At 38.5% G+C, this 25,738-nt stretch overlaps 1 protein-coding gene across 2 annotated transcripts; it reads left to right on the plus strand.

Moving 5' to 3' along the window:
- Window positions 1-1,288: 1,288 nt before the first annotated feature.
- trx (trithorax) lies at window positions 1,289-25,150 on the plus strand. Of its 2 annotated transcripts, none has more exons than XM_053759724.2 (13): window positions 1,289-1,958; window positions 5,243-6,437; window positions 6,706-6,897; window positions 7,101-7,435; window positions 7,522-8,052; window positions 8,387-8,560; window positions 8,837-9,043; window positions 9,421-9,582; window positions 9,942-19,346; window positions 19,643-19,866; window positions 20,045-20,172; window positions 20,456-20,646; window positions 21,278-25,150. In XM_053759724.2, the coding sequence occupies exons 2-13, from the start codon at window positions 5,393-5,395 to the stop codon at window positions 21,449-21,451; spliced, it is 12,768 nt and encodes a 4,255-aa protein (XP_053615699.1). In that variant the 5' UTR covers window positions 1,289-1,958; window positions 5,243-5,392; the 3' UTR covers window positions 21,452-25,150. The 2 variants fall into 2 exon arrangements, with proteins under 2 accessions (XP_053615699.1, XP_053615698.1); XM_053759723.1 differs by lacking the exon at window positions 1,289-1,958 and adding an exon at window positions 3,517-4,276.
- Window positions 25,151-25,738: the final 588 nt, after the last annotated feature.

Consider the following 25,738-nt stretch of genomic DNA (forward strand, 5'->3'; position numbering starts at 1 on the left):
ATTAGCGAAATCTAAGAAACTGGTATTCCAAAAATAATATTTCCAATTCGTTATAAAAACTTTACACTAAAACGTAAAAACGTCAAAAAGCGTTCGTCGTAGTACGTATACGAAGTCTTTGCCAAACATATCGCAAAGCAACAACAGGAATACACACGTGTAGGTGCACCACAGTAACATTCATCGATTAAGAACAGATAATTATATGTTTGTGACATATTGATTTAAGTCCAAAAGAAAGAGCTAGATATATTTTGTTCCTATATTACCGTTTCTAAAACAATATTGGAAAATTAACAAATTAAATCAATACATATAATAAAATTGAAGAAAGGCCAAATTTGTACATTGGATATATTTTTTTAATTCTTCATTGAATATACATAGTTACTGATATAAGTAGATGATGAAAATATAGTTTTGGAAATTTTTGTCTGTCTGTCTGAAGCGCATCACTCGAAATCTACTGGACCGATTTGCTTGAAATTTGGTATGTAGGTACCTTATATACCGGGTTAACATCTTAAATACATTTCATCCCGGTAAATGATCAGGTTGCCGTAGGATAATTGAAAAACTAATTATGAGTAAAAAATGCCTCAGAATCCCGGATCACATCATAATCAGAACATCTTATAGACATTTCATCCCGAAAAATGAGAAGGGTCCTGTAGCAAAATTAGATACATTTCTAAGAACTGAAATTCACGCGTGCGAAGCCGCGGGCAAAAGCTAATTAATAAGAATAAAAAATGACTTATCGGTGAAAAGTGATTCTATCTTTTGCTACACTTTCCACACAATGGTGTGAAATGTCACAGCACAATACGACATCATTGTTTTGGTTGAGCAGATAAAGCACGTGAAGAGGTAAATAAACAAACTTACTTTCGCATTTATAATATTAGTTAGGATTAGCTAGCTCTGTAAAATAAACACAGGGTCCCGCGATTTGTCTACCATGGAAAACTCAAATAGTAATTAAAATTTTGAAAATAGTAAGTACCCTTAGTTCCAAAGACAAACTCATAAGACTGAAACAAACAAAAAACTCAAAGTAACTAGCATCGTACTACAAAATCTTACAAAATCAATTTTTCAATGACGGTATGCTCCTGCATAGCGATGTGATCATAAATATGAAACAATGACCGGTCGCTAAATTATAAATCGATCTGTTTACCGAGTTAGGGCTGGGTATGACTCATTTTTTACCTACTGTTAATCTACAGGCTGCGACCCAAACAATACAAAAAATATCTACCTGCTGATGGGAGGGGGTCAGATTTGTGCACAATAAGGATAGTAAGCGACTGATCTACAGCGATTATCCTCCTTCCTTTTGAATAAAGGATCCAGTGAAAAATGTCCACAGACGACATTAGACGCGTCGACGACGATCAATATTATGCTGGTAGGAATACGGAAGCGTGCAGTATCCTGGCATACCGCTCAAATTTGAAAAACGGAACAACAGAGCGCGCCTTTCGTCGGCACAGTGAGCGGTTTTACAAAAATCTCAGACAAAAAACTTAACTAAACTCGTGAGAACTACGTAGTTTACTGTGATTCATACGCGTGAGCCCCCAAAAGGGGAGTTTGTCCATTTTTATATTTAATCGTCCCTCGCGGCATGCGCGGCGCCTCCTTGCCAGTCTCGCTACTACAGTTTCACGCACATACACCAGTGCAACGGAAAGTGATGTAAATAATACTCCTACCAAAATATTTACTCACGGATTGTTATTTTCAAAACGTCGATAGATGGTATCAGTGAAGTGTATGTGAAATTGGTTAAAAAAATGTGTGTTTTATGTCAAAAACTGCTAAGAAGACTATCGTCAATCTGAATAGCTTCGCTTCGATCCGAGACGGAGGGAAATGCCGCCCATATCAAAGTGCCTATTTCAGGAAGCATTTCAGCAAGGAACTTTTCGTTCACATAATTCACGCTAGAGGTCAGTATTGATTAAGAGACTGTAAAGAAAATAAATAATAATATGTTTTAATTGTTACACGTTACATGTCAGTAATATAGCTAACTGTGAATATGTAGCTAGGGTTCAAGCACCGGCCGCTCTTCCCTTTAACATCCCTTCTCTGCCCTTTACGCATGATCGACCGAGAGTTTTGGGGTTCACTTGTAGTGTAGGGTGCGGGTATTATATTATGCACGCGTACACGTAGGGGTATATTATCTGGATCTGTGCTCTATGTATGCGTAACTAGGTACAGAGAACCGCAAGTTAGCATGGAGTGTCCATGCAAACTTGCGGCGATATAGGCGCGAATTTGCAATGCTTTTTTTACCTTTTTACCAAAAGCCTATCCACAGCACATCAATTGATTTACCTATACTTACCTATGCATGCAAATGGTACAGTCAACAGCACATCAAGTTCCCTGCATGTACCTTTATGGCGCGTTTGCAATGAATTTGGGTAGGTCGATGTGCTGTTGACTGTACTTATTACAAATTATTAAACCTAGAAAATATTTTATAACTCAGCACTTAATGTTATTTGTAACGTAAGTCACTCGACTCCACTTTGCACCGCATTCACCCCTATGCAGCGATAATAGCGGCGATTATACAATTTTATTAAAATTTCATGTAAAATTCATACACTGTAAGTCGTAATAAAAAATAATGTTACCTATCAAAACTTACACACAACCGCAATAGAAAGTTTTCGCGCGTACAATGGCACGTAGTAGTACTTACATACTTTTATAAACATACAGAATGTTCCAATCCAACTACCTACCTACCTATGTACATGCCAATAATTTAAAATTTTACCTAGCCTCTTATCGAAGATAAAAAAATGAAGTTGCATTGTTGTGTTTGTCTATCTTTGTAGAGCTTGGAGACGTGCCTATTCTATGTCCAAACTCTACAAATGAATTAGACGCTTATCTACACAAAATTTATAGGTAGTGCCTACGTACTATACACCTACATTGAATAAAAGATAGCATTGTAGTAGGATAAAGTAATATTTTTCTATCATTTACAAAGCGTGAAGTAAATAGGTACCTACCTACCTAAGTTTTATTTCCCTCTCACTCATCAGAGCATATTCCCGGTTTCTTCCTTCATCGCTAGCGTCGAGCCCAGAGTTCGCTAAGTTTATTCAAATTATTTTAAATTTAAAATAGGTATGTAGGTTATGTAGGAAATATTAAAATAAAAACTATAACTAAAATATGCAAACTTTGGTACTTATATATAAACATTTATAGTAAAACAAAATTGAAAATAAAGGACAAAAAAATTACAAATGGGAAGCAAGTAAATAACAAATAAAAAGCCATATTATTAAAAAAATATATCTACCTAACCATTTCCTTTCTCTATCAGTTGCGCAGATTTACTAAGTACACCTATCATAGAAAAATGCTACTAGCGCAACATTTTTATTAAGACACGTCAATAATGACGGAGCAAAGTGTCTATAGATAGATTAGGGAGAATGTAAAGCAAGAAGTACTAGCCATATAGTAGCGAGCGACATGTTTGTTTTCATACCGGTCCGAATTAACGTCGCGATTGGTTCAAAATCCATAACTGGCCTCCGAGAGCCAGGTGTCGTTCACACCGCGGCCTCGCGCCTCGCTCGTCTCGTTAATCACTCGTGTTCGCTATTGTTAAAGCGCGGCGTACAGCCATCTTTGTCAAATTACGGGCGATTCAATTACAATAATTCGGTTTGTTTGTGGTAATCAAATGGAACAAAACGCGGTAGCGACGCGTCGCTTGGTAGAGTCGTGTACATTTCTACATACATTCTCTTTTGTTTCAATATCGTACTGTACGACGCTACGTTGAATGGAAGCGTTATGACTACGGTGTTAACAGCTAGACAACCATTATAATGATGGATGATGTCGTCTTTTGCAAAAAGAGTGTAAATTGATAATTTTAGTGAATAATGTGAAAGGTGTTGTTAATGTTTGTGTTCGGGTGTGTAAGTGATGAAAACTGCGTCGTAATTTAGTTGTACACATTGCATAAATGAGTGAAATGGCGATGCGGAGCGCGCGGGCCGGAGCATGCGCGCCAGTTTCCTTGCAATCGCTGGGAACGCACTGAGTGTTCTTCGTTTACCTGTAAATCAAAATGGGAAGGTCTAGATTCCCTGGCAAGCCGCTGAAATTTCAGAACAGAAAGCGTATTAGTGTTTTATCGGGTGCTGTTTATCATGAAACTGCTACAGAGAGTCACCCGCCCGCTCGTGGCGCGACGGCCAATGATTTTGCTGGGGAGAAAGAGGTAAAGCTTGTTTGCAGTTTTCTTAGTCGTTTGGTTTGATCATTTCATGATAAACATCATTAATAGGGAACTGTTGTGTTTACGTAATACTACGTGCAGCATAAAACATCGGAACGTCAAATTCTGAGCGTACCTATTATAAGAAGCGTCAGGTAAATTTACATGGACGTAGGTACTTTGACATTTCGTTGTTTCAAAACCTTTCTTCAATACCTACTACAAATTTCGAGTTGTAATCGTGCGAGTTTAGGATAATTTGAGAATTATATGCATTTTAATAATGTAATTTTGTTTCAAATTTAAGCTCAGAAATAATGTCAGACCACATAACCTATAATATTGACAACTCTACATTTCATTGTTCTTGCTAGCTGTGGTCTCTACATTAATATGTAGTATTTTGTTGCTTTTGAAGATTAAATAAATGTGATTCTAATAGCTCATGTTCATCTTATTAGGTATTTACAAATTTACAACCTTTTCTTTTAATTACAAGATTTTTGTTATAAATATTATTTGTGTATAAATGTAGCTATTTGTGTGTAATAAATGTACCTAATTTGTTGCTTGTAGTAAATTAATAAGCTAACAAATTCCACAAAGTACATATATACAATCTTTTGTTTTCATTAGAGAGGTTACATAGAGTAAGTATATGGGAGGTCGATCTTCATACATGGAGATTCAATTTTTCATATCAAAAACCACAAAAAAATATTTGTTTACTCAGTTTACAGTAAACTCTTGGTTCAACTCTAAAATAATTTGGACTGAAATGTAAGAACATTAATTTGGATCATGTACAGAACATATAATAAATTACAGTCCTAACTTAACATTATAACAAAAAAAAGGTTACATTGTAGAATTAAATATCTCTTTTCCATTCCATTTTATACCATTTACTAACTTAATTCTTAAATCAAACATGAAATAACCCTCTTTCAATAATATGTATTGTTCTAGGAGGAAGAAAAGAAAGAAAATAATAATGAGAGTGAGACAAATGATGCTAAAGAAAATAAAGTGATTGAAAATCCAGTGACTCCATTAACACAGGACAGCGAGAGCAAAGGAGAATCCAAATCACCCGTGCGTACACGATCACAAAACAAAATGGAGCCCATTAAGGTAGATAAACTAAAACCAGTGAAAAAGACAGTCACTTTTGGTACTGTTGAAAGTTGTGAGGATATCTTCCTCCCATTGAAGAAGATACCAAAGCATCATGCACCCCTCATTCCGATTATTAAAAAGAAATCAGCTTTAAAACCAATGGAATACTCCAGCATTCTTAAGCCTGCCAAGTTAACTGACTTGAGTTCAAAATCCTCTTTAGAAAACCAAGAAGGATATCTTAGAAAGAATTTGAATCCACTGTCCAAACCAATGAACAAATTCTCACAGTTTAGTGAAAGTCGCTGCATGTCACCACCACCTAGGAATTCTTCACCAGTTGATAAAGAAAGTGGGTCATCAAAGTTTGTGTTACCTGCCAGAAGTAGTCACTCATCACGGGTAATCAAACCCAATAAGAGATTTATTGATGGAGAAGAACAATCAACAATCACAAGCAGCATATCATCAGGAAAAGTTCTGAAGAAGCCAAAATTGAAGAGATTAGTATTCAACAATTTACATGATGATGATGATACACCAGAAGATGAACCAGATAAAACAAATCAGCCAATAAAATCATCAAATCTGTTCAAAGATAAAACAACAAATTCATTCTCTGCTCTCAGCACTGGTCCCAGAAAACCAATGCATGACCTATTCTCCTATGAGAAGGAACCAGAATATTCTCAGGATGAAAATTCAAATTTGGAAGGTTTGGAGAAATTAAAAACATCTGACAGTAATAAAGAGGAAAGAACAGGGCATGCAATGAGGAAACTGATGGACATATCTGATGCTAGTAGTTCAAGTAGCACCAGTAGTGGCTCAGAATCGGAAGAGAGCTGGGAAAGTGATAGTCCTGGTGGCAGCGGGGATGAGGAGGAGAAGCCAGCACCTCCAAGCCCGGAGAAGGAGAAATCATCTGCTTCTCAGTTGCTTAGAGGGAAGGTAATCATCAGGGAGGCAAGGCTGCAACTGAACCCTCCAACCCAATCTACCTCTGGCTTGGATGGACCATTCTCAACAACAACAACATCATCATGTAAGTAGATTTCAGTACAATTATTTTTAATGACAATTACAAAAAGTATATTACACATGTAATACATGCATAATATGTGTGTACCAACATAATATGTGTTAATCCTTTTCTTAAAGGAATTTAGGTCAAGACAATTTTCATTGCTTATCCAAGTAGATTTAAATTTAGTTAGCTTGATAACCTATCAGAAATAAAATGTAATAAGGACAACTACAGAAAGTACCCTCCATTTTCATTTGTCATTTATCCTTGTTTATAATTTTTCCAGCTCCCAACCCACCAACAACTGTCACTTGTGGAGTATGTGGCGCAGTACGCTTCTACAGGTTTGTTAAGCAGGCTAGGAAGTTTGGAATCTATTCTTGTGAATCTTGTCGGAAGTTCATATCAAAGATGTTGAAAAAGGAGAAGATGTCACAGAGAACTGGCCCATTTGTCATGCAGTGCTTGAAAGGAGAAGGTTTGTTCTAATTTCAAATACTAGTTTATAATAACATTAAGGATAAGTTAGACAGAACTTATGAAGCTTTTTCTTAGTTTCGTTTTTGGAAAATTACTTTTGTGTTCCCTTAAAAAGACTTATATTTAGAGAATTATATTTTATAAACATAAGTTTGTATCTTTTTCTACATTGCTTCTAATTCATCTACTTTTACTTTTTAGGTAATTGTCATGTGCCACCCATAGTCCGTTCTCAGCAGTGGAAGCTTCTACGGTGCACCAACAAGGCCCGTTGTCCAGCCTGTTGGCTGAAAATGTGTCTAAAAGCATTCCAAGTGCCACCCAACATCAAGGCGGGTCTAACGGCCATGTTACCGCCCTTCATGAGGACCGGAGTCAAGCCAGTCGTGTCCCTCACGCCAGTGAACCCATTGAGGATTGGAAGCACCAATGCTACAGTCCCAGTGTTTTCGTTGCCTGGCAATGACAATGATGAAAAACTTTTCACGTCTCTGAAATCATCCAAGAAGTCTATTCAAGATGTTGAAAAAACAGAGGTACATATTTTATTTCTACACGAAAATACTCCCTATTTTTGAAAATTGTGTTATGAGAAATAACTGATTCATTTTTGTTTATTTAGGAAAAGCCACAGAAGGATACATTAACGTCAACAGAGGCTGAAAAAGAGTTCAACACTAATAGGAAACGTCGTATACCAAGGACTAAAGTGAGAAAGAAAGACAAGAGCGAATCTAAACAAACTGAAGATCCGAAACGACAGAAAGTGGAACTCAAAGGTCCTAGAGTAAAACATGTCTGTCGAAGCGCATCAATAGTGTTAGGACAGCCAATAGCCACATTCCCAACACAGGAAGAGAAAGACAAAGAAAAAGTCACAGATGAAGATCAAATGTCAATTGCTGATAAAGATACAACTCCTGATCAGTCCAGCTGTGAATCTGAACCGGATACTGAAAACAAGGTACCATTGGTCACTCTTGTGGCACCAGCACCTTCTAAAGATATAGAAGTTGAAACCCCAATGGAGAATAAGAAGAGGAAGGTAGATGTATCAACGAAAGCACAGAAATCGGAGTCTGGTGAAGAAGAAACCATTATGGATCTTGTGCCTAAGAAAACAATTGTGAAACCATTGTCAAACATCACTAATGTAAGTTTTATTGATATTGGTACTTTGTGTTTGTTTTAGTAATATTCGAAATATCACTCACTTGAATAGTATCACCCTATATCGTTCCGTGTGTCGTACAAGGTGTCTAAGACATAGCCTTGACTTCTGATAGTCAAAAATAGCAATTCTATTTGACGTCATGCAGGCGGCGGGTTGTGAAATAATGGCTGATTCTCCAAAAATTTTTTGGATTTTTTTACGCTGACCCTGGGTTTTACTTCATTAGATCCCAAATGCCAGGATGAGAGATATTGTGATTTTGTTTAAGATACTTAGGTAACTTTATTATTGAAATATTATTGTTTTTCCATAGGTACGAGGCCGATCACAAAAGTGTGGACAGAATCGTTCAGAGCTTATCTGTGTGGATTTCTGGGAGAGTTACGATCCAGATGAAGTGTGCAGTTCTGGTTTCGGGTTGATTGGAACGGCGTCCTTCACTGTCGCAAGGCTGTGTTTCCTTTGTGGAAGTGCTGGGAAAGAAAAGGTATTTTGTTTCTTTAATAGCATAGCAATATTTTTTGTAAAACAGATAACAATCGTTTGATATGACATTATAATACAAAAATATGTTTGCCTAGTTAATAAAAATTAAACAATACAAAAGGTAACATATTTTTAGAACCTATATTCTTTATTGAAATTATACAATAAACAAAATAAACTAGTCACATCAATAGCTATGTATATGCTGGAGTCCATGGGCAATCACGTGGCTCATTTGCCCACTTAAGATATAAGTATCTGATTTATTGATCAACAGATGGTGGCGTGTTGGAGCTGTTGCGAGTGGTATCATGTGTGGTGTGCGGAAGAGACTGGCGGTAAAGGTTGGACATGCGCCCGCTGCGTGCTGTGCGCGGCGTGCGAGCGGCCGGCCGCGCGCCGCAGCTGCCGCGGCTGCGGACGACACTACCACGCGGCGTGTCTGCCTGCTGCGCCGCGTGACCAACGCAGCGACTACACGCAGGTATGCAATATCCATATGAGATATGTACGATTACTAGTAGATCGTTTTGCTTTTGTGTTGATCGACCCATAAATACGTTTTACTATATTGTGCTTCTGATACGAACTCGCCACAAGTAATATTAAAGATAAACCAATTCCACCAACAAACCCACCATGCAGCTAAATGTGGCCCTCAAGCTTCGTAACTCTAGGCTCTGTATACCCAGTAAGCGATAAAGACGTGATACTGTATGTATATGTCCATTCAATATTATAGTAAACATAGGGATTTTATTTTTGACGAAAAACAATATTACTTAGATAAAGAAATCCTATTTCTAGTCCTATTTGACCAAAAGGCCCAAAAACAAACATTAAAAGTCAATAAATTTATAGATATGCAGCGCGTGCTTGAAATGCAAGAGTTGTGACAGCCGCCGAGTGAGCAAGTTTGTGGGCAGCCTGCCGTTCTGCGGGCCCTGCTTCAAGCTGCGACAGAAGGGCAACTACTGTCCGCTGTGCCAGGCCTGCTACAGGGACAACGACTTCGACAGCAAGGTATGATCACGGATCTTCAGGAAGTCAGAATAGAACCTGATAAAGTGATAGATGTCGATATGTTATCTATAGCGACATTTCAAATGGAAAACTCTCATGAACAAAATCACTCACATTGTGTTGTAGTCACTATAAACTATAACAATACTGAAATCGTAGCTTAAACAAAGTTCTTTTATTTTATGTAGGTGATCTAGCTATGTTTGTTCAATATTAATAACTTTAAATTGTGCAATAAAGTTTGAACAATTAAGCACTGCAAAAATAAAATTATGTAATTAGGAATTTTGACTGATTTCTCACTTAACCTGTTTCTTATCCTAAAACAAATTTATTAACAAAAACCTCTCTTGTTGCAGATGATGGAGTGTGGATCGTGCAGACGCTGGGTTCACGCCAGCTGTGAAGGGCTCTCCGGGGAAGGATACCAACTTCTCTCTGCCCTTCCACCGTCGATAGAATATATGTGCTGCAAATGCATGCCCACTGACCCTCCCTGGAGGCGAATGCTCACCGAACACCTTAAGAGTCGCCTCCTACACTTACTCAAACTGCTCGCGAAGAACAAAAATGCCTGCGCACTCCTCAAATTGACGCCGCACAAAAATACCCCAGTCCCCAACAAGCCGTATCGACTGATGTCGCCTCAAGCCATAAGGAAATTACACTTCGACGGCGCTGATGACACCATGAAGAATACGACAGAGACGAAAGTTTATAGAAACACGGCTCGGGGACGAAGAAATAACAAGCCCGATGATGCTAATCAATGGAATTGTCCCTCGTTAGAAGGGATGGATAAGGATGTTCCTCATCCATTACATAAAGTAGTCAATCTCCAGGAGCCACTGATGCAGAACAAGGAGATATGCTTCTCTACTGGATTGTACGACGCTAAAACTGAGTTTGACGCGCCCTGTGTAGAAGTTCATGAGAATTTCCAACCACAAAATAAAAGTGAGAAGGCCACAACGATGTTGCCCACGACTGTACATGATGATAAGTACGACGCTATATCTGACGATGATGAACCTATTAAACCATATTCTCAAACCAGGAGTGAGCAAGATTTGAGCCCAGCTGTTGTCAGAGTGAACATGGATCTCGATAATCTAAACAGGATTGTCTCTCCATCATTACTGGATATCAAGAAAAGAGTAAACAATGACGAGTATACATCTTTGAAAGATTTTAACCATGAAATGAAGGAGGTCATTGAGAGGACATTAAGCACTGACCTCAAAGCTATATACAAAGATCTATTTATGGAGACATTCCCTTGGTTTGACTGTGAAAATAACTGTTTGCAGCCAAATTTGGAGGTTGAAGGTGAACAAGATGAATCAGAATCTTTGAAAGATCACGATATTAGTGATAATAGCGATGATAAGTCTACTATTGAGAAGCCATTGGATCAGATCGTGCCAAAATTGGAAGTTGAAGAGAATGTTGAAGAGGAGTTGCTAGATTTTTATCCAATAGTAGACTCGAGGATCTGTGTTTTGTGCAAAGTTTCTGGTGATGGTCTGTCATCCATGGAAGGTCGACTTTTGTACTGTGGTCAGAATGATTGGATCCACGCGAACTGCGCTCTATGGTCGGCCGAAGTGTTTGAAGAAATCGATGGTTCCTTACAAAATGTGCACTCAGCTATATCTCGAGGTAAAATGATAAAATGTGCTGCCTGTGATGTTAAAGGCGCTAGCGTCGGCTGCTGCGCGAAGAACTGCAGCGAGACTTATCATTATACATGCGCTAGAAAGGAAAGCTGTGCATTCATGGACGACAAAAGAGTATTCTGTCCTGCTCATGGTAAAGATGTCCCGAAAAAGAGCTTACAAAAGGACGCCGACTTTGAGCTCACTCGACCAGTTTATGTAGAACTTGACAAGAAAAAGAAAAGGTACAGTGAAATTAACAAAGTACAATTCCTCCTTGGATCATTAACTGTGAATTCCCTTGGAAAGATTGTCCCTTCAGTCTCAGATTTTGAAGACTTTCTGATGCCAGTTGACTTTTCTTGTACTCGTCTATTTTGGTCTTGCAAAAAACCTTCAAAAATAGTGAGATACACAATAAAAACGAAATTAATACTGGCCGAGCCATTGCCTGGATTTGATTTTGGAGTAAATATAACTGTCGACCACTCAATGGAAGTTCAAGTTGTCGATAGAGTGATTGCTGAAATTGGTGCGTGGCATAAGAGTTTGGAAACTGGGGGTAGTAAGACTGTTTTGATGCTGAAAAGTGATAAATCACCAATCAAATTTGGGAGCAATGTTACATTGGAAGACCTAGCTGTGAAGCAAGTGGTCGAGTATCTTCTGGACAATGTCTGCAAACAAGAACAACAAGATGAAGAGGAACCACAAAATCCTGCAGATTTGTTCCCTCCTGAAGTGAAAGACGCCATCTTTGAGGATCTCAACCATGACTTATTAGATGGTATATCAATGCAAGACATATTCCAAGATTTAAAGAATGAATTTTACTGTCAAATTCAATCTGATGATAAAAGTAACGATATTGATGAAATTCTTAATGCCAGATTAGAATCAGGGAGGCAGAGCCACAATTTTAAAAGTTTAACAACTGGACGCGGTCAACAAAGATCTAGCAGTCTCACTTTGAACAACAAGTTTGATACCAGTTTGCTATCGTCAACCATTAAGCGATGTAAAATGGGAAAATCAACGACAGTGACTGGCAAACTTAGTCCAGTGCAAAGAGCAATGCTTCTAGAGACTGCATTAGATGCAAGTAAAGAAACGGATAATAACATAGAAAAGAAATTGAAAAATGAGGGGAGCAATGCTACATCTCTATGTGACGAAACTGCTCATACGTCAGGCATGAATTTCCGCACTACTTCTCCTAAGAAGGACGACAGTAGCAATGAAAAAACTGATAAAACAGAGGGTTATTACACAGACGTTATTGACTTTTACACCAAGATACAGTGTAGCCCTATTTCCCAATTAGATGGTGCGGCCGATTGGTCAGGATCAGAAAGTACATGTAGTTCCCGGCCGAACAGTCCGCGGAATAATGACGAAGACTTTTCACCAATACAGCAACTAGATGGCGCTGAAGACAATCATCCCAGCGATAACACACAAAGAAATCAAACAAATCAGTTTATGTACAGAGCCAGTGGATCTGAGAGCACATATACAGTAACTATTGCTGGGAATTCTATTAGCGGCCAGCCGGAACTAGTCATGAGACCTTTGGACGATGGATCCGGAGCTTCCGGGCAGTTAGAACAGTTGGTCAGATGCGACAGATGTCAATGTACTTACAGAAATAAGGAGTCTTACGACAGACATGTCCCAACATGTGATATGATGTCGACTAGTGAGAGCGAAAGTGAGAACCCGAAATCGCCGGAAAATAGAACTTTGACGACATTACAGAACGCGTTCCAAGGCGCCTTCGCCCAACCGATGATTATTCACGCGGGGGTAGTAAGCAGCAGTGAGAACACTGTCAAAGCTGAAAGTATATCTGCCAGAAGAACGTCAATAAACACCAGACAAATCACTATTAATGGCACTATTGTTGAGACTCCATCTCCCGGGCCGTCGAACGAAATGACTATGACCATTACTGAGCAAATGAAATCGGGCACAGTCATCTTTGATCAAAGCAAGACCACAAATGTGCAAGTATCCGCTAACCAACAAGTGTTATCTTCGCCCCAAATTGTTGTTACGCCGCAAATGATATTACCGCCCAAGACGAGTTCCGCAAGTGGACAAAAAATCATGACACCCCAAATAATAACCCAACCTGGTATTTTACCGTACAACATCTGTGTAAAACCGAGCAATGGTAATAATTTGCAACAAATACAGGGCAGTGATATGGCACAGTTATTATCTGGAACAGGAGGTATACAGGTCATTTCTTCAAACTCCAATCAAGTCCTTACAATACCATCAAATCAGGGAAATATAACACCTTTGATGCAAGGCAAAAATCAAGTCACAAATTTCCCTAACATGGCCAGTGCCACGTCTATAGCATTACCAGTGAACTCTATACAAGGAATGCCAAATGCTTCAATCATTCAGAATATTCAGCCGATGATTCGTTCGCAAATTCAAGGAAACCCAACAATTGTCGTTCCTGCGATGTCAGCTCAGAGGTTTGCTGCACCTAACATGCAAAAGCAACAGATTCTTCTCCCAGGAAATCAAAAATCGCCAAAGAAACAACCGCCACAAGTTCAGCCGAAGCCTATTTTCCAGGCGGCAAACAGAGGCCGAGGGCGGCCTATACCTAAACCTGCAACAATGAAGCGACATACCAAACTAGAAAAAACATTTACGACGATTAATCAATCGCCATTAGGGCCGGGCAATACTGTGATTCAGCTACAAACTAACAATCAAACCGGCCAGCCGTCTATTATAGTGCAACCTGTAGCGAACCAAAACATCATGTCTGCTTACGTCGAGGCTTTATCTCAACAGCAAAACCAGAACATGCAGTATATAGCCACTATAGCCCCACAAGGAGACTTCAAAACGGGACCCACTCAATTCATATCCCAGGGTGGTCTCATGCCGCAAACATTCCAGATACAACAGACAGAATCAGGAGGATTGGTTGCAGTTCCCAGTGGAGGTATTCCAGTGTTGCTACCTCAAGGAAACGTCGGGATATTACCACAAGCTATTCAACAAGGCGCAACAATATTACCGCAAGGCGCGATTCAGACTCAAGGGATAATTTCACAAGGGCCTAATGGACCAACCATTCTCCCACAAGCGATCCACACCCAAAATGGGGCGACGATAATACCACAAGGAACTATACAAGGACTAACTCCTGGAAATATCTCATCTCAAACAGCAACTTTGTTGCCAAATAATACGTTGCAAACTGCTGGCGCCACTGTCGTTCCCCAAAGTGGCATTAGCAATGGACAAACTACGATAATTCCTAACGCGTTACCATCTCAAGGAAATGCTCTAATATCATCTACCCCTGGAGCTACTATACTCCCACAAGGAACTTTACTACCCCAGTTTTGCAATGACCAAGTCATACTTGGATCCACGCCTACTTTAGAAATGGTAACAGACCCATCTGGCTGTATGTATTTGACGACTACACAGCCAGTTTATTACGGTTTGGAAACTATCGTACAGAATACTGTAATGTCGTCTCAGCAATTTGTGTCAACTGCTATGCAAGGTGTACTGGCTCAAAATAGTAGTTTTTCGGCTACAACTACTCAAGTTTTCCAAGCAAGTAAAATAGAGCCAATAGTGGAAGTGCCATCGGGCTATGTAGTAGTGAATAACGTTGGCGATGGTGTGGCTCAAGTGACGTCAACGCCCAACGTAGTCGCCCCACACTCTGTACAGTCGTCGCCGCCCACTTTGAAGAACGTGAAAACGACTGTACCTAACCTCACATTGCAGCCGTTGCCAGACAAATCGACAAACAGACAGACCCCAAAAGTAATCCAAATGAGCCCAACACCGATACCTGGCTCACAAGGCAATGTTATAGCAGCGAGACAAAATATTAACCCTATAACGTCACAGATACATAGCATGACGTTGTCGAGTGCACCCCAAAATCTACAGAGAACCAGTATAGCTAAACCCACGAATGTGACTATGTCGCCAAATGTGACTCTTGTAGCATCTATCGGACAACCAGTTATGGCTATATCACAATCGGTGCCTAACTCGGCGCCATCGTTCTCGCTGCAGTCCATACCGCTGTCGCAACCTATTGTGTCCAGCTCCATAGCGCCTTCTGCCAATAAAAATAATATCAAAGTTGAGAACTCACATGTTATTGAGATCAGTGGGAATTTACACGAAAGTTCGAATTCTTCGAGTATGCCAACTATTAGTGTTACTCAAAGTATTAAATCTCCTACCCCATGGAGGCAAATGAGCACACCAAGCAATGTTAACGCAGATAAGAATGATATGCAAAATATGACAGTGAAGACCAGTAATAGTTGCGCTATGAACATTCAGAGTAACCTCCCAGGAAGGGCACACCATAATGAAGCGGAAAGAATGAACCAGAACTGTTTGATGTCCTTGACTAATAATAGTATACCTGGAATGAATCTGCATTCGCATCAATTCGAGTCTAATTTGAACGTGAGCCATCATTCATCGACTCATTCGTCCAGCAATAATATTATTCAGATAACCGCCGGCAATATCTATCCTCCTTCTTCAGTCATGAACAGCAACTTTGATGCCGACACTACACTCAAATTGAGCAAAATCAACGCGCTATCGAAAGCGGAAGGCGGGCACTTGAATTTCTCACAAGAAATTATGGCTTCACATTCACAACAACACGCCCAAAATGATAAAACTTTCCAAAACATGGGTAATAGTGACAACAAACATAATAACGATAACATGAACAACCAAATGAACATACATAAACTAAATAGTTGTCAAGTGGCCGGCAACATGAATAACCCGCCAGCTATCAGTATTATACCCCATAATGTCATGCGACCACCGATGCATAACAATCAGAATTCTCTTTCCGTTGGAAACAACCAGAATCAAATGTGCTCTATTTCAAATACCTCAACTCACAATCAAGTTCAAATAATGAACTCAAACAGTTCTATGCAGAATATGAATATGTCGTGCCAGGAATCAACAAATACCATAAGTTCAAGGGTCAATATTACTGTTTCGAGTGATAATAACAGTCAGCAAAATAACACTCCACATGAAATATCTAACTCTATGAACTCTTCAAGCATGTCTCACGGGAACATGCAAATTTTATCGCACGACAATAACCAACATTCGACTCCTAACCAAATTCACATTATGAACGGCCAAATCCAACATAATCGCCCTGGCGAAACTACCAATCAAATGCAACAAATTAATCAAAGTTCGTCCAATCGCACTTTTCCCGAAAATATCCTTGGAAGCCAATCTAACATGTTATCAAACAGAAGTACACCCGACAATACAAACCTCATGAATCAGACAATGAATATGCATGGCCACAACAATCACGGCATGAATAGAAACGATCTCAACGACTTGAACCACATGCATATGCAACAGTCAATGACCAATATGAATAATATGCAGAACAATCGAATGATGATGGAGAACATGCAGTCTCATTCCATGACCATGGGTCATCAGATGCACTCAAATAGATCTATGGATAACATGCACAGCAATCAGTTGCATCCGATGCAGCCTATGAATCACCATATGAACAACAGTGGGCGTTCCCAAATAGATAGTAACATGCATGTGAATCAACAGATGTCGCTGTCTCAAAATAGGCAGTTGGATAACATGGGCCTCCATCATCAGCATCAAATGCCGAATGTTATGCAAATGCAGAATAGAAACGCACACATGGACACTAATTTGATGGGAATGCACCCACATGTGCCCAATCCAATGCATAACAGACAAATGGATAATAGCATGCACATGCATCACATGACCGGCAATGCTAATATGAACATAAACAACCAAATGGACAACTCTACGGGTATCCCTAATATGCATAACAGACACGATAACTCTATTTCAATGCAGAACCATAACAATTTGAATCAAATTCAAAACAATAGAAATTCAATGGAGCATTCGTCAATGATGCAACATCAAATTCCAAATATAAATTCCATTAATAACATTGGGATGCATAGTAATATCAATAGCTCGATGCAGATAGCGAACAACGGGCATCAATCAATGAATAGCTCCTTGATGCATGTCCCTAATATCCAAGACATCAAAAATGAAATCCAGAATTCATGCAGTGGAAGTTGCTCTAATAATAGCACACCATTTCCTAACAATCAGAACTTTGATATGTGCTCCAACATTAACGCCAACTCGAACATGAACATAGGCGCTGGCAACATGATGCATAATATGAATGTCAATAGCAACTCCAACATGATGATGAATTCAAGCAACTCAATGTACGGACAAAATAATCAAAGCAATATGGCGACCCATGATATGCTAATGAGTTGCAACACACCTACCGATCACAGCGTCAACAACATCATGCCTAACAACTCTAATCACCTTATGATGAATAATTCTCAATCTCATGCGAATTCCAATCAGAATCAGTTATTGAGCGGTCCGCTTAATAACAATTCGCAAATGAACATGAGTAGTTGCAGTATGACGCCTAATAACACTCCACAACCAACTCTTACCAATTTGGATAATCAAATGAACAGAAATAATATCCCTGTCAATGAACCGCCCAAGTTCCCGCAAGAATCTTTGAGAGGGAAGAATATTATGGCAGCGTCGTCTAACGCCAACATGCCAATGCCCAACTTACCAAATAATGATTGTGCAAAAGTAAACATGATTGGAAATGAGAAACAAAATCATAACATATCTGTAAATAATCAAATTGGTTACATGCAAATGAATGCTCAGCAGAATAACAGAGTAATTAATTTGCCTGAGAGAAATAGGATGAACAATGCAAACTTGGAAAATAATTTAAATCAACATGTACCACAGCAGCACAATATAAGAGTTATGACAAACAACAGTAACAGTAATGTACCCGGTATCACTTCGGAGCCCCTGACATTCCAGCAAAAAAGTGAAAACAACAGCACTATGATCAACGTGCCATTCCAAGCCATACCGAACAGTGCGCCAATGAATATCAACGTTAATTCTAGTAATAATACTGTAAACATTACTGTTCAAAATAACTTGGTGGATCCAAAGATCGCGTCGAAGGCTGCAGCCGATATTAACTTCCCTCTTCAACCCAATGCTAATTTGCTACAAAATCAGAATAATTCAAGTGGTATGATTTGCATTCCGGTTCAAAATAATACGATTAATTTGCCGACTCAAAACAGTTCTAGTATTACATTGCCAAAAGCACCACCAACTCAGCAATCTGGTATCCCCACTAATGTGGTAAACCCAATGTCAATGAGGCCAATGAATAGGGTGTTGCCGTTACATAGAGATGGCCAGAGCAAATCAACTAAGAGTTCAACTGCTACTACTAAAACATCCCCAAAACAAGCGAGACCTGTTAGCCATGATATGCCAGATCTGAATATCAAAGATGAAACCATAGACAGCGACCTTGAAAAGGCGATTGAAGAATCTAAAAGAATGATGGAGTTAGAAAGAGTTAAAAGGGAGAAAGAGGAGAGAGACGCGGCTCGCGCTATGCAACTATCAGCTGAAATACAGCAAGCGAATACTAGCACTGCTGCTATCGCAGCGGAATCGAGAGCTAGTGAACCTATTCAGGCTAAAATGACTTCTCTGCCTAATTTAGACGCTGAAATGATTGAAGTCGAACCACCGAAAGTATTGACAGAAAAGGATGTCAACAGGACACTGGCATCTAAGACGCCTAATATACCTACAAAAATGATGAAGAGACCACTAAGTGATAAGAAAAGTGAGTCTGAAACTGTTGTGATTAAGAAGCAAACGAAAAAAGGTCAGGAGAACAAGCCGTCACAATCGAAGCAAACTCCAGACCCGCCAAAAGATGATGGCCCCAAGCTAATATACGAAGTGACGTCGGAAGATGGTTTTAGCTACAGTTCGCCTTCTTTGACGGATCTCTGGGCCAAAGTGGTGGAAGCCGTCCAGAATGCGAGGAAGCAGGCAGGGCTGTCACTGATCAATTACAATCTGCCGTCGAGTCTTTCGGGTGCACATCTTTTGGGATTCAACAACAACGCTTTGCGATATCTCATTGAGCAGTTGCCTGGGGTAAGTTTAACTTTCAATAACTTTCAACATATCAAACTTATAGGTGTACATGAGTTCTGCTATAACATTCATAGATATGAATGTTATAGCAGAATTGTTAGATAACAATATGTAATTCTTCATATCGTAATGAGTTGGCCATTGGGATGAAGGGCTTTTCCTGAAGCTTCGTCCTTGAAACTATATACAAAAATGTTTCTCATGGCCCGCTCCATCAATTGCTGAAAACCACATTTAAATTCTTTCACATGTTTTCTAGCTCATTAGGCTCATTAGACAAAATGGCAATATTTCAGGCGAGCCGCTGCACCAAATACAAGATCCGGCAAGGTCGGCAGCTGAGCAGCTGGGATAACAACTTGGACCTGAGCGAGGGCTTCAAGGAGAGTGCCTGGGGCAGCGCCCGCACGGGCCCCGTGGCGCGGAAGCCCAGCCACGACATGTTCAGCTGGATGGCGTCGCCCTTCAGGGAGGAGCCACCGCCTTTTGGAGGGCAGGAGGGAGAGAGCTCTATTTCTAGGTGAGTTTTATTTCTATCCCTGTCTCTCTTATCTTTGGAACTCCCGGTTCAAGCGTAAGCTTTAAAGCCCATGGTCCGCTTAAAAAAAATTACAAATTTATTGAAGACTAGCTTGTGAAAAGTTTCAAGAAAATTTGTATGTGCAAAAATATAATTAGTGTGAACGTTTTACCTACAGGCGCCTGGCCACCCTACCGCCGGCAATGAGATTCCGACAACTGAAGGAGACATCTAAAGTGTCTGTGGGCGTCTACAGGTCGCATATCCATGGACGAGGACTCTTCTGCAAACGAGATATCGAAGAAGGTAAGGCCTCGCTTTTGTCATATATCCTAATTATTTTTTTCCTTTGTTATTATTTCTCAGTTTTCTTCTTTTTCATAGATTCCTGTATTTCCTCCCCTTTTCCGCTGTTGCCAATCACAGGCTCTTGAACAGAAAACACACTGTTCAACACATACAAAATATTTTGTGATGATATAATAATTACATTGATATCACGCCTATTTCTGTGTATTAGAAATAATTTTTAGTGTCTCGTATAAAATTTGCATTTCTGTAGATTTATTAATTAAACTTCTCATTCCAGGTGACATGGTGATCGAATACGCCGGCGAAGTGATCCGCGCCGTGTTGGCGGACCAACGGGAGAAGAAATACGAAGCGATGAGCGGGCGGCGTGGCGTCGGCGGCTGCTACATGTTCCGGATAGACGACAACCTGGTGGTCGATGCCACGCTCAAGGGCAATGCGGCCAGGTTTATCAACCACTCGTGCGATGTAAGCGTTTTGCTATATATTTTTTCGCTTCTTCTTTTTTGCGTGTCTATGGCAAATCAACGCTCCATTGGATGCTACCTAAATATATTCTTGCCAGAATCGAGCCACTTCGATGGCTTTATCGGAAACTGCCATTAAGTCAGCCTGAGTACAGTATTTGGAGACTCGTGACAGGCGAGGAAATGAGCCATCGATTGTGGGGAGAATCTGAGACTAGTCAAGCATACCCCACCTAGCCAGATTGTCTTTGCACCGGCTCACTTGAGTGCGCAGTCTGTTTAGGGACTTCCAAGTGGGCCAGGGCTGATCATGGCCAGGCAGAAGTTTCTCTCGCAGGGCAACGAAATCGGGCAGTCTATGGCGTCTCTCCCATGACTCGAGTCTGGTGGTTTTGATATCGGCCTGTAGGGGAATTTTTTTGGTTATGTTTGTTTTGTTTGTTCACCAATGTTTAAAAAATTGTTTAACTTAAGATGCCTTTTGCTTATATGTGATTAATGTTGTACTTGTACAATTACGTATTATTGTATTCTTGTAATTTCTATACTCTGTATGACAATAAAAGTGTAGGCAGCTTAGTGTTTTACTTTCCTTATGACAAAAGTGAATAAATAAACCTTTATATTTGCAGCCCAACTGTTACTCACGTGTGGTGGACATCCACGGTCACAAGCATATCCTGATATTCGCGCTCCGCCGCATCAGCATCGGAGAGGAACTAACTTACGACTACAAATTTCCCTTCGAAGAGGTCAAGATCCCGTGCACATGTGGCGCGAAGAAATGCCGCAAATACCTCAACTAACACGCGTGAGTTTTGTCAATTAACCACCGGACTATAATCTAACGCCCAATTTGAATAGCATAATTATAGAAGTACATGATTTAGACTTATTATAAACATAGATTTTTGACGGTTATGTATAAGGAACGGAAGTTATCACGGAAAAGAAACGATGGATCTCCTGATGCTAAGTACGCTTTGAATTTAGTGTGGGGAAATGTGTGAGGGATATGCGTAGAATGTCTGTCTGAAAAACAGCAAATTGTTGTATATTGACTGTGATATAAAAAACTGTAAATTTTAATGTTTACAGTTGTTGTGCTGTGTTGATTTGGCATTAAGAAACGAGTAAGCATCTAAAGAAGGAAAAATAATGTATTATTAATTGTTAGCTTCTTATTTACCAGTCAATATACCGCAATTGGACTTAGCGGAATTAACGCTACTGTTTTTTAATGTTTTTCAAATAGATCATTCCACCTAAACCTATGCGAGGATGTAATACTGGGTCGAGCACTTTGTTATGTGTATGCATTATATAATATGTAAGACAATAAGTCAAATTCACATATCGCGTTATTCCCACCAATTTTGTTGCTTGTTCGGCATCCAAGCTGGACAATGTCGAGCGCTAGTTGAAAAATGTACGCATTATATTTCTATCTCTATCACTCGTAAATAATTTGTAGTGCTTTCTCGCTCGCATAACTTAATCTGCGAAACGAAGAACTATAAATGTTTATTAAAGCGATGAAATTTGTGCTAATTGCTAAAGCTCGGTATAAAATCATACGTGAATCTTGTAATGATCTCTTTCATGAATCTGCCCAGTGTTTACAATTGTTGGATTGTATAATTTGGACTTAGTTTTTACTTAATATCTTTATTTTGTGATAAGTCTATACATTTTGTAAATATTTTTTTATAGTTGTTTTCGGATGGATAGGTCGCGGACTGCCAAGTGTTTACACTTTGATGTGATATGTTTAACCCGAGATCGGGACGAGAATGGTTAGTGCGTAGGTAGTGTACATTTGTTCCTCATTTTCTTATTATTTACTTGTGATCAGTTAAGTCTCGACTAACGTAGCGGCGTACGTGTACATATATACCGAAGGGAAATCTAGGATACTGACTATATATAATGAAATTAGTACATTCGAAAGAAGGGTAGCAAGGTTACAAGTACAATGTACTTTTTAGTAATTTTAATGAGTATTGTATAGTGAATTTGTAAATAAGAGGAATTATCTGTCATAATAATAATGAAGTTAAGACAAATCGTTTTATTATAGTCATAGATGTAGGATATACTTTATAGTTTATGACTACGATGTATATAATAAGGATTGTAATGAGCGAGGAACGAAGGGGAGATGTCGACAGTAGATACTCCCAGTTACATAGCACGTTTTAACAAGAATGCACATTTTTAGCTTTAAACAGCACAGCTTGTGTTACGAAACACTACTAAAATAGATTTTTAGTTCATTTTGATTTTTATTTTGATTTGTGTTAATTGGCAGTTACATATTTTTAGCATTTTGTTCTCTAAGCATTTATAGACTGACGTTCAGACACAGACTCATCACAACAGATCATCACATGAACTAGAGACCAAGCTACTTATCACAATGGCTAGTAATAACATTAAACGTAAATAGTAGGTGCAAATGTAATTTAGCATCAGTCAAATATGTTGTCAGTAGCTATCGTCGACCTATACAAAAATTCTGTCTATCGCGTACATTAAATTCGGAGCCTGGGTACACTATGAAAAAAAATTAGGATATACATTCAAACAAAACAGCGAGTCCAATTCTGTTACTATTTGGAGGAATCTCACTGCAAATTTTACTAAAATAATTTGATATTGAAAATATTATGACATCATCGCGATCAGCAAAACATACACCACCGAACTTCACATAATGTGGGTATTGTTTAATGGATGTGAGTGACAGAGATAGCTATACATCGACTGTTGTTATTGACTTCTTATGTGGCAGTCGTATACATAAAAACAATTATATTAAGCAATTTGAATGCCATAGGATAACATTGTCTAAGGTATTTTGTTACTGCATCTAATAATAGCAGTATTAACTGAATATTGTCCCCAAGTATTTTATAGTTAATATAAATCAATGGAGCAGATTAATATAGTATGGAAATGTTTAGTATTAGCCTAGTACTTTTCAAAATTTGTACATTAGAAAGGTGCAAAGAAATGGTTGCTTGGGTTACGTGTATTTCAAGTTGATTGAATTTTATGTTCACAGTCAAGATAAGCACAATTAAATTTCTTCTGTAATACTGATAAAGGGTTTTGTAGAAGTATATGTACTACAATTTTGTGCAATTATTCTATAAGACGAAGCAACTAAAGTTATTTTAAAAAATCCGAAAACTAATGTGAACAAATATGGTTGAGGTAGAATGCGCTAAGATTTTGTAATATGTAAGGGTTTCTTACATTAATAAATAAACACAAAGAAGATACATAACATCACAAATATATACTTCTATAACACACTTTGCAAATGAAATAATAGAAAGAAGAATAATAAAGCAATCAAGACATTTATTTATATCATAAGCCACGACCATTGTTTCCATTTTGGTATAATATACTGTCTTGAGAACACTAGAAATCAGTTTGTGGGAGTTAGGTACTTCAGATTATTCTTAAGTCCCTTTATCTACCGCCTAACAACCTGAACATTGTAAATAACTAGAATGTTGTAATGTGTTGTATTGTAAAATGTTAAATCTGTGAATTCGATGGACTGTTGAGCTGAGGATAAACGGACTAAGAGGAATATTTAAAAATTAGCTATTACCTATAAACAGGACACTGCTCATTTTCAACAAAAAATAGATTAAAATATAACTAAACAATGCATCCACGCAGTATGCCTTATTGTTATTTGATTATGTAAATATTTTTTGTTGACTATGAACCGTGCCATGTTTGCTTAATGATGATCCTAATTGTGGCTGTGATTCTCTCAAGTGATAAGCGCCTAGTAAATCAGGACATATCCCTAAGCTAGTCTGTTTCTGTTGTACCTTTGTCACTTGAAGACACACAGCCACCGCCAAAAGCCGATCTAATCAAACGGTTGATATTTGTTTACATTTTGATACGAGATAGTCGGAATTATAGTTTACATCGAGTTACGATAATAAATAAAAAGTACAGGTAATTTTAATAATTATACTTAACTATTTTTTTAAATTAGTTTTATATTAAACATAATATTAACATTTTTTTTCCACCTTCCTGATTCTTGTGTTTTGTTTTTTAAATATTGACCTGGACAGTGATATCAATTTATTATGCCAGCAAAGGAAGACTTGTTTGATAGGCGAGATGAACTTGAAAATATGCTTTAAAATTATGTAATTTTATTAGTCCTGTATACTATTTTAATTAAAAGACCAAATCACCAAGTGATGAATCAATTTGCGTTAATTTTAAGTGTAAACATCTGCTCTTGATATTATTTTTTGTGTTAAAAATAATGCTTTTATTTTTAATGTACACAATGCCATTTTGCCTAATGTTATTATAAATTATATTAAATTGCTTTAAAAGCACCAATTTTACAATGCATAGTTTCTATGACCTGTCTATACATTTTATTACTTTATTTATTTCTATCATTATTTTGTATTGTGGTAAATTTTACCAAAAATAAAAACTACTAAAATGTGCTTTATGTTTTGTTTTATTTTTACTTTAGTATAACCAATCAAGTGCGAGTCACTGACCGAGAGTTTCGAACTATGCCGCCAGATGTTCGAGAAATTTTATAGTAGAATGGTCGATTATTACTCGTAATTTAGATATGTAGTGTTACATTTCCTTCTAATTTCGTTATACATTAATACTATTGCCTTACTACGCTTTACTACGTTTGAATTTCTAACAACCGTTTCGTTGGTAGAGGGGGGTGGGGGATATTTGAGTAGTACCCCTAATATAGTTTTTAAGCTTGACCGCGACGGACAGATTTAGGGTTCCTTGTCTGTAGGACTAAGGAACACTAAAAAGCGATACATTTCCTACTTTTGGGAAATAGTAACACCGAGTCAGTGTCAACGGTGCCCCCTTATTGAAAACTAATGATTAAATGAAACTATATAGAGGTATATAAATTGTATGCGAAATGGTGCTTGTCAGTAATACACTATTAGTACTGGGACTAGTTTAAGGCACCATCGGTATCTTCGTCACCATGAAAATTGGCCAGCGCAATATAGCAAGGGCCCAAAAATTGCCTATATTACTGTACAAGCAAG

This window comes from Plodia interpunctella, chromosome 19 (genome assembly GCF_027563975.2).
Source record: "Plodia interpunctella isolate USDA-ARS_2022_Savannah chromosome 19, ilPloInte3.2, whole genome shotgun sequence".
NCBI lineage: Eukaryota > Metazoa > Arthropoda > Insecta > Lepidoptera > Pyralidae > Plodia > Plodia interpunctella.

Bases quoted from the DNA above. Each gene is read 5' to 3' on its own strand.
- trx (XM_053759723.1), top strand. From the start codon at position 4,124: ATGGGAAGGTCTAGATTCCCTGGCAAGCCGCTGAAATTTCAGAACAGA. The intron at 4,277-5,242 runs GTAAAGCTTGTT...GTATTGTTCTAG, and splicing joins ATTTTGCTGGGGAGAAAGAG to GAGGAAGAAAAGAAAGAAAA. The intron at 9,583-9,941 runs GTATGATCACGG...CTCTTGTTGCAG, and splicing joins ACAACGACTTCGACAGCAAG to ATGATGGAGTGTGGATCGTG.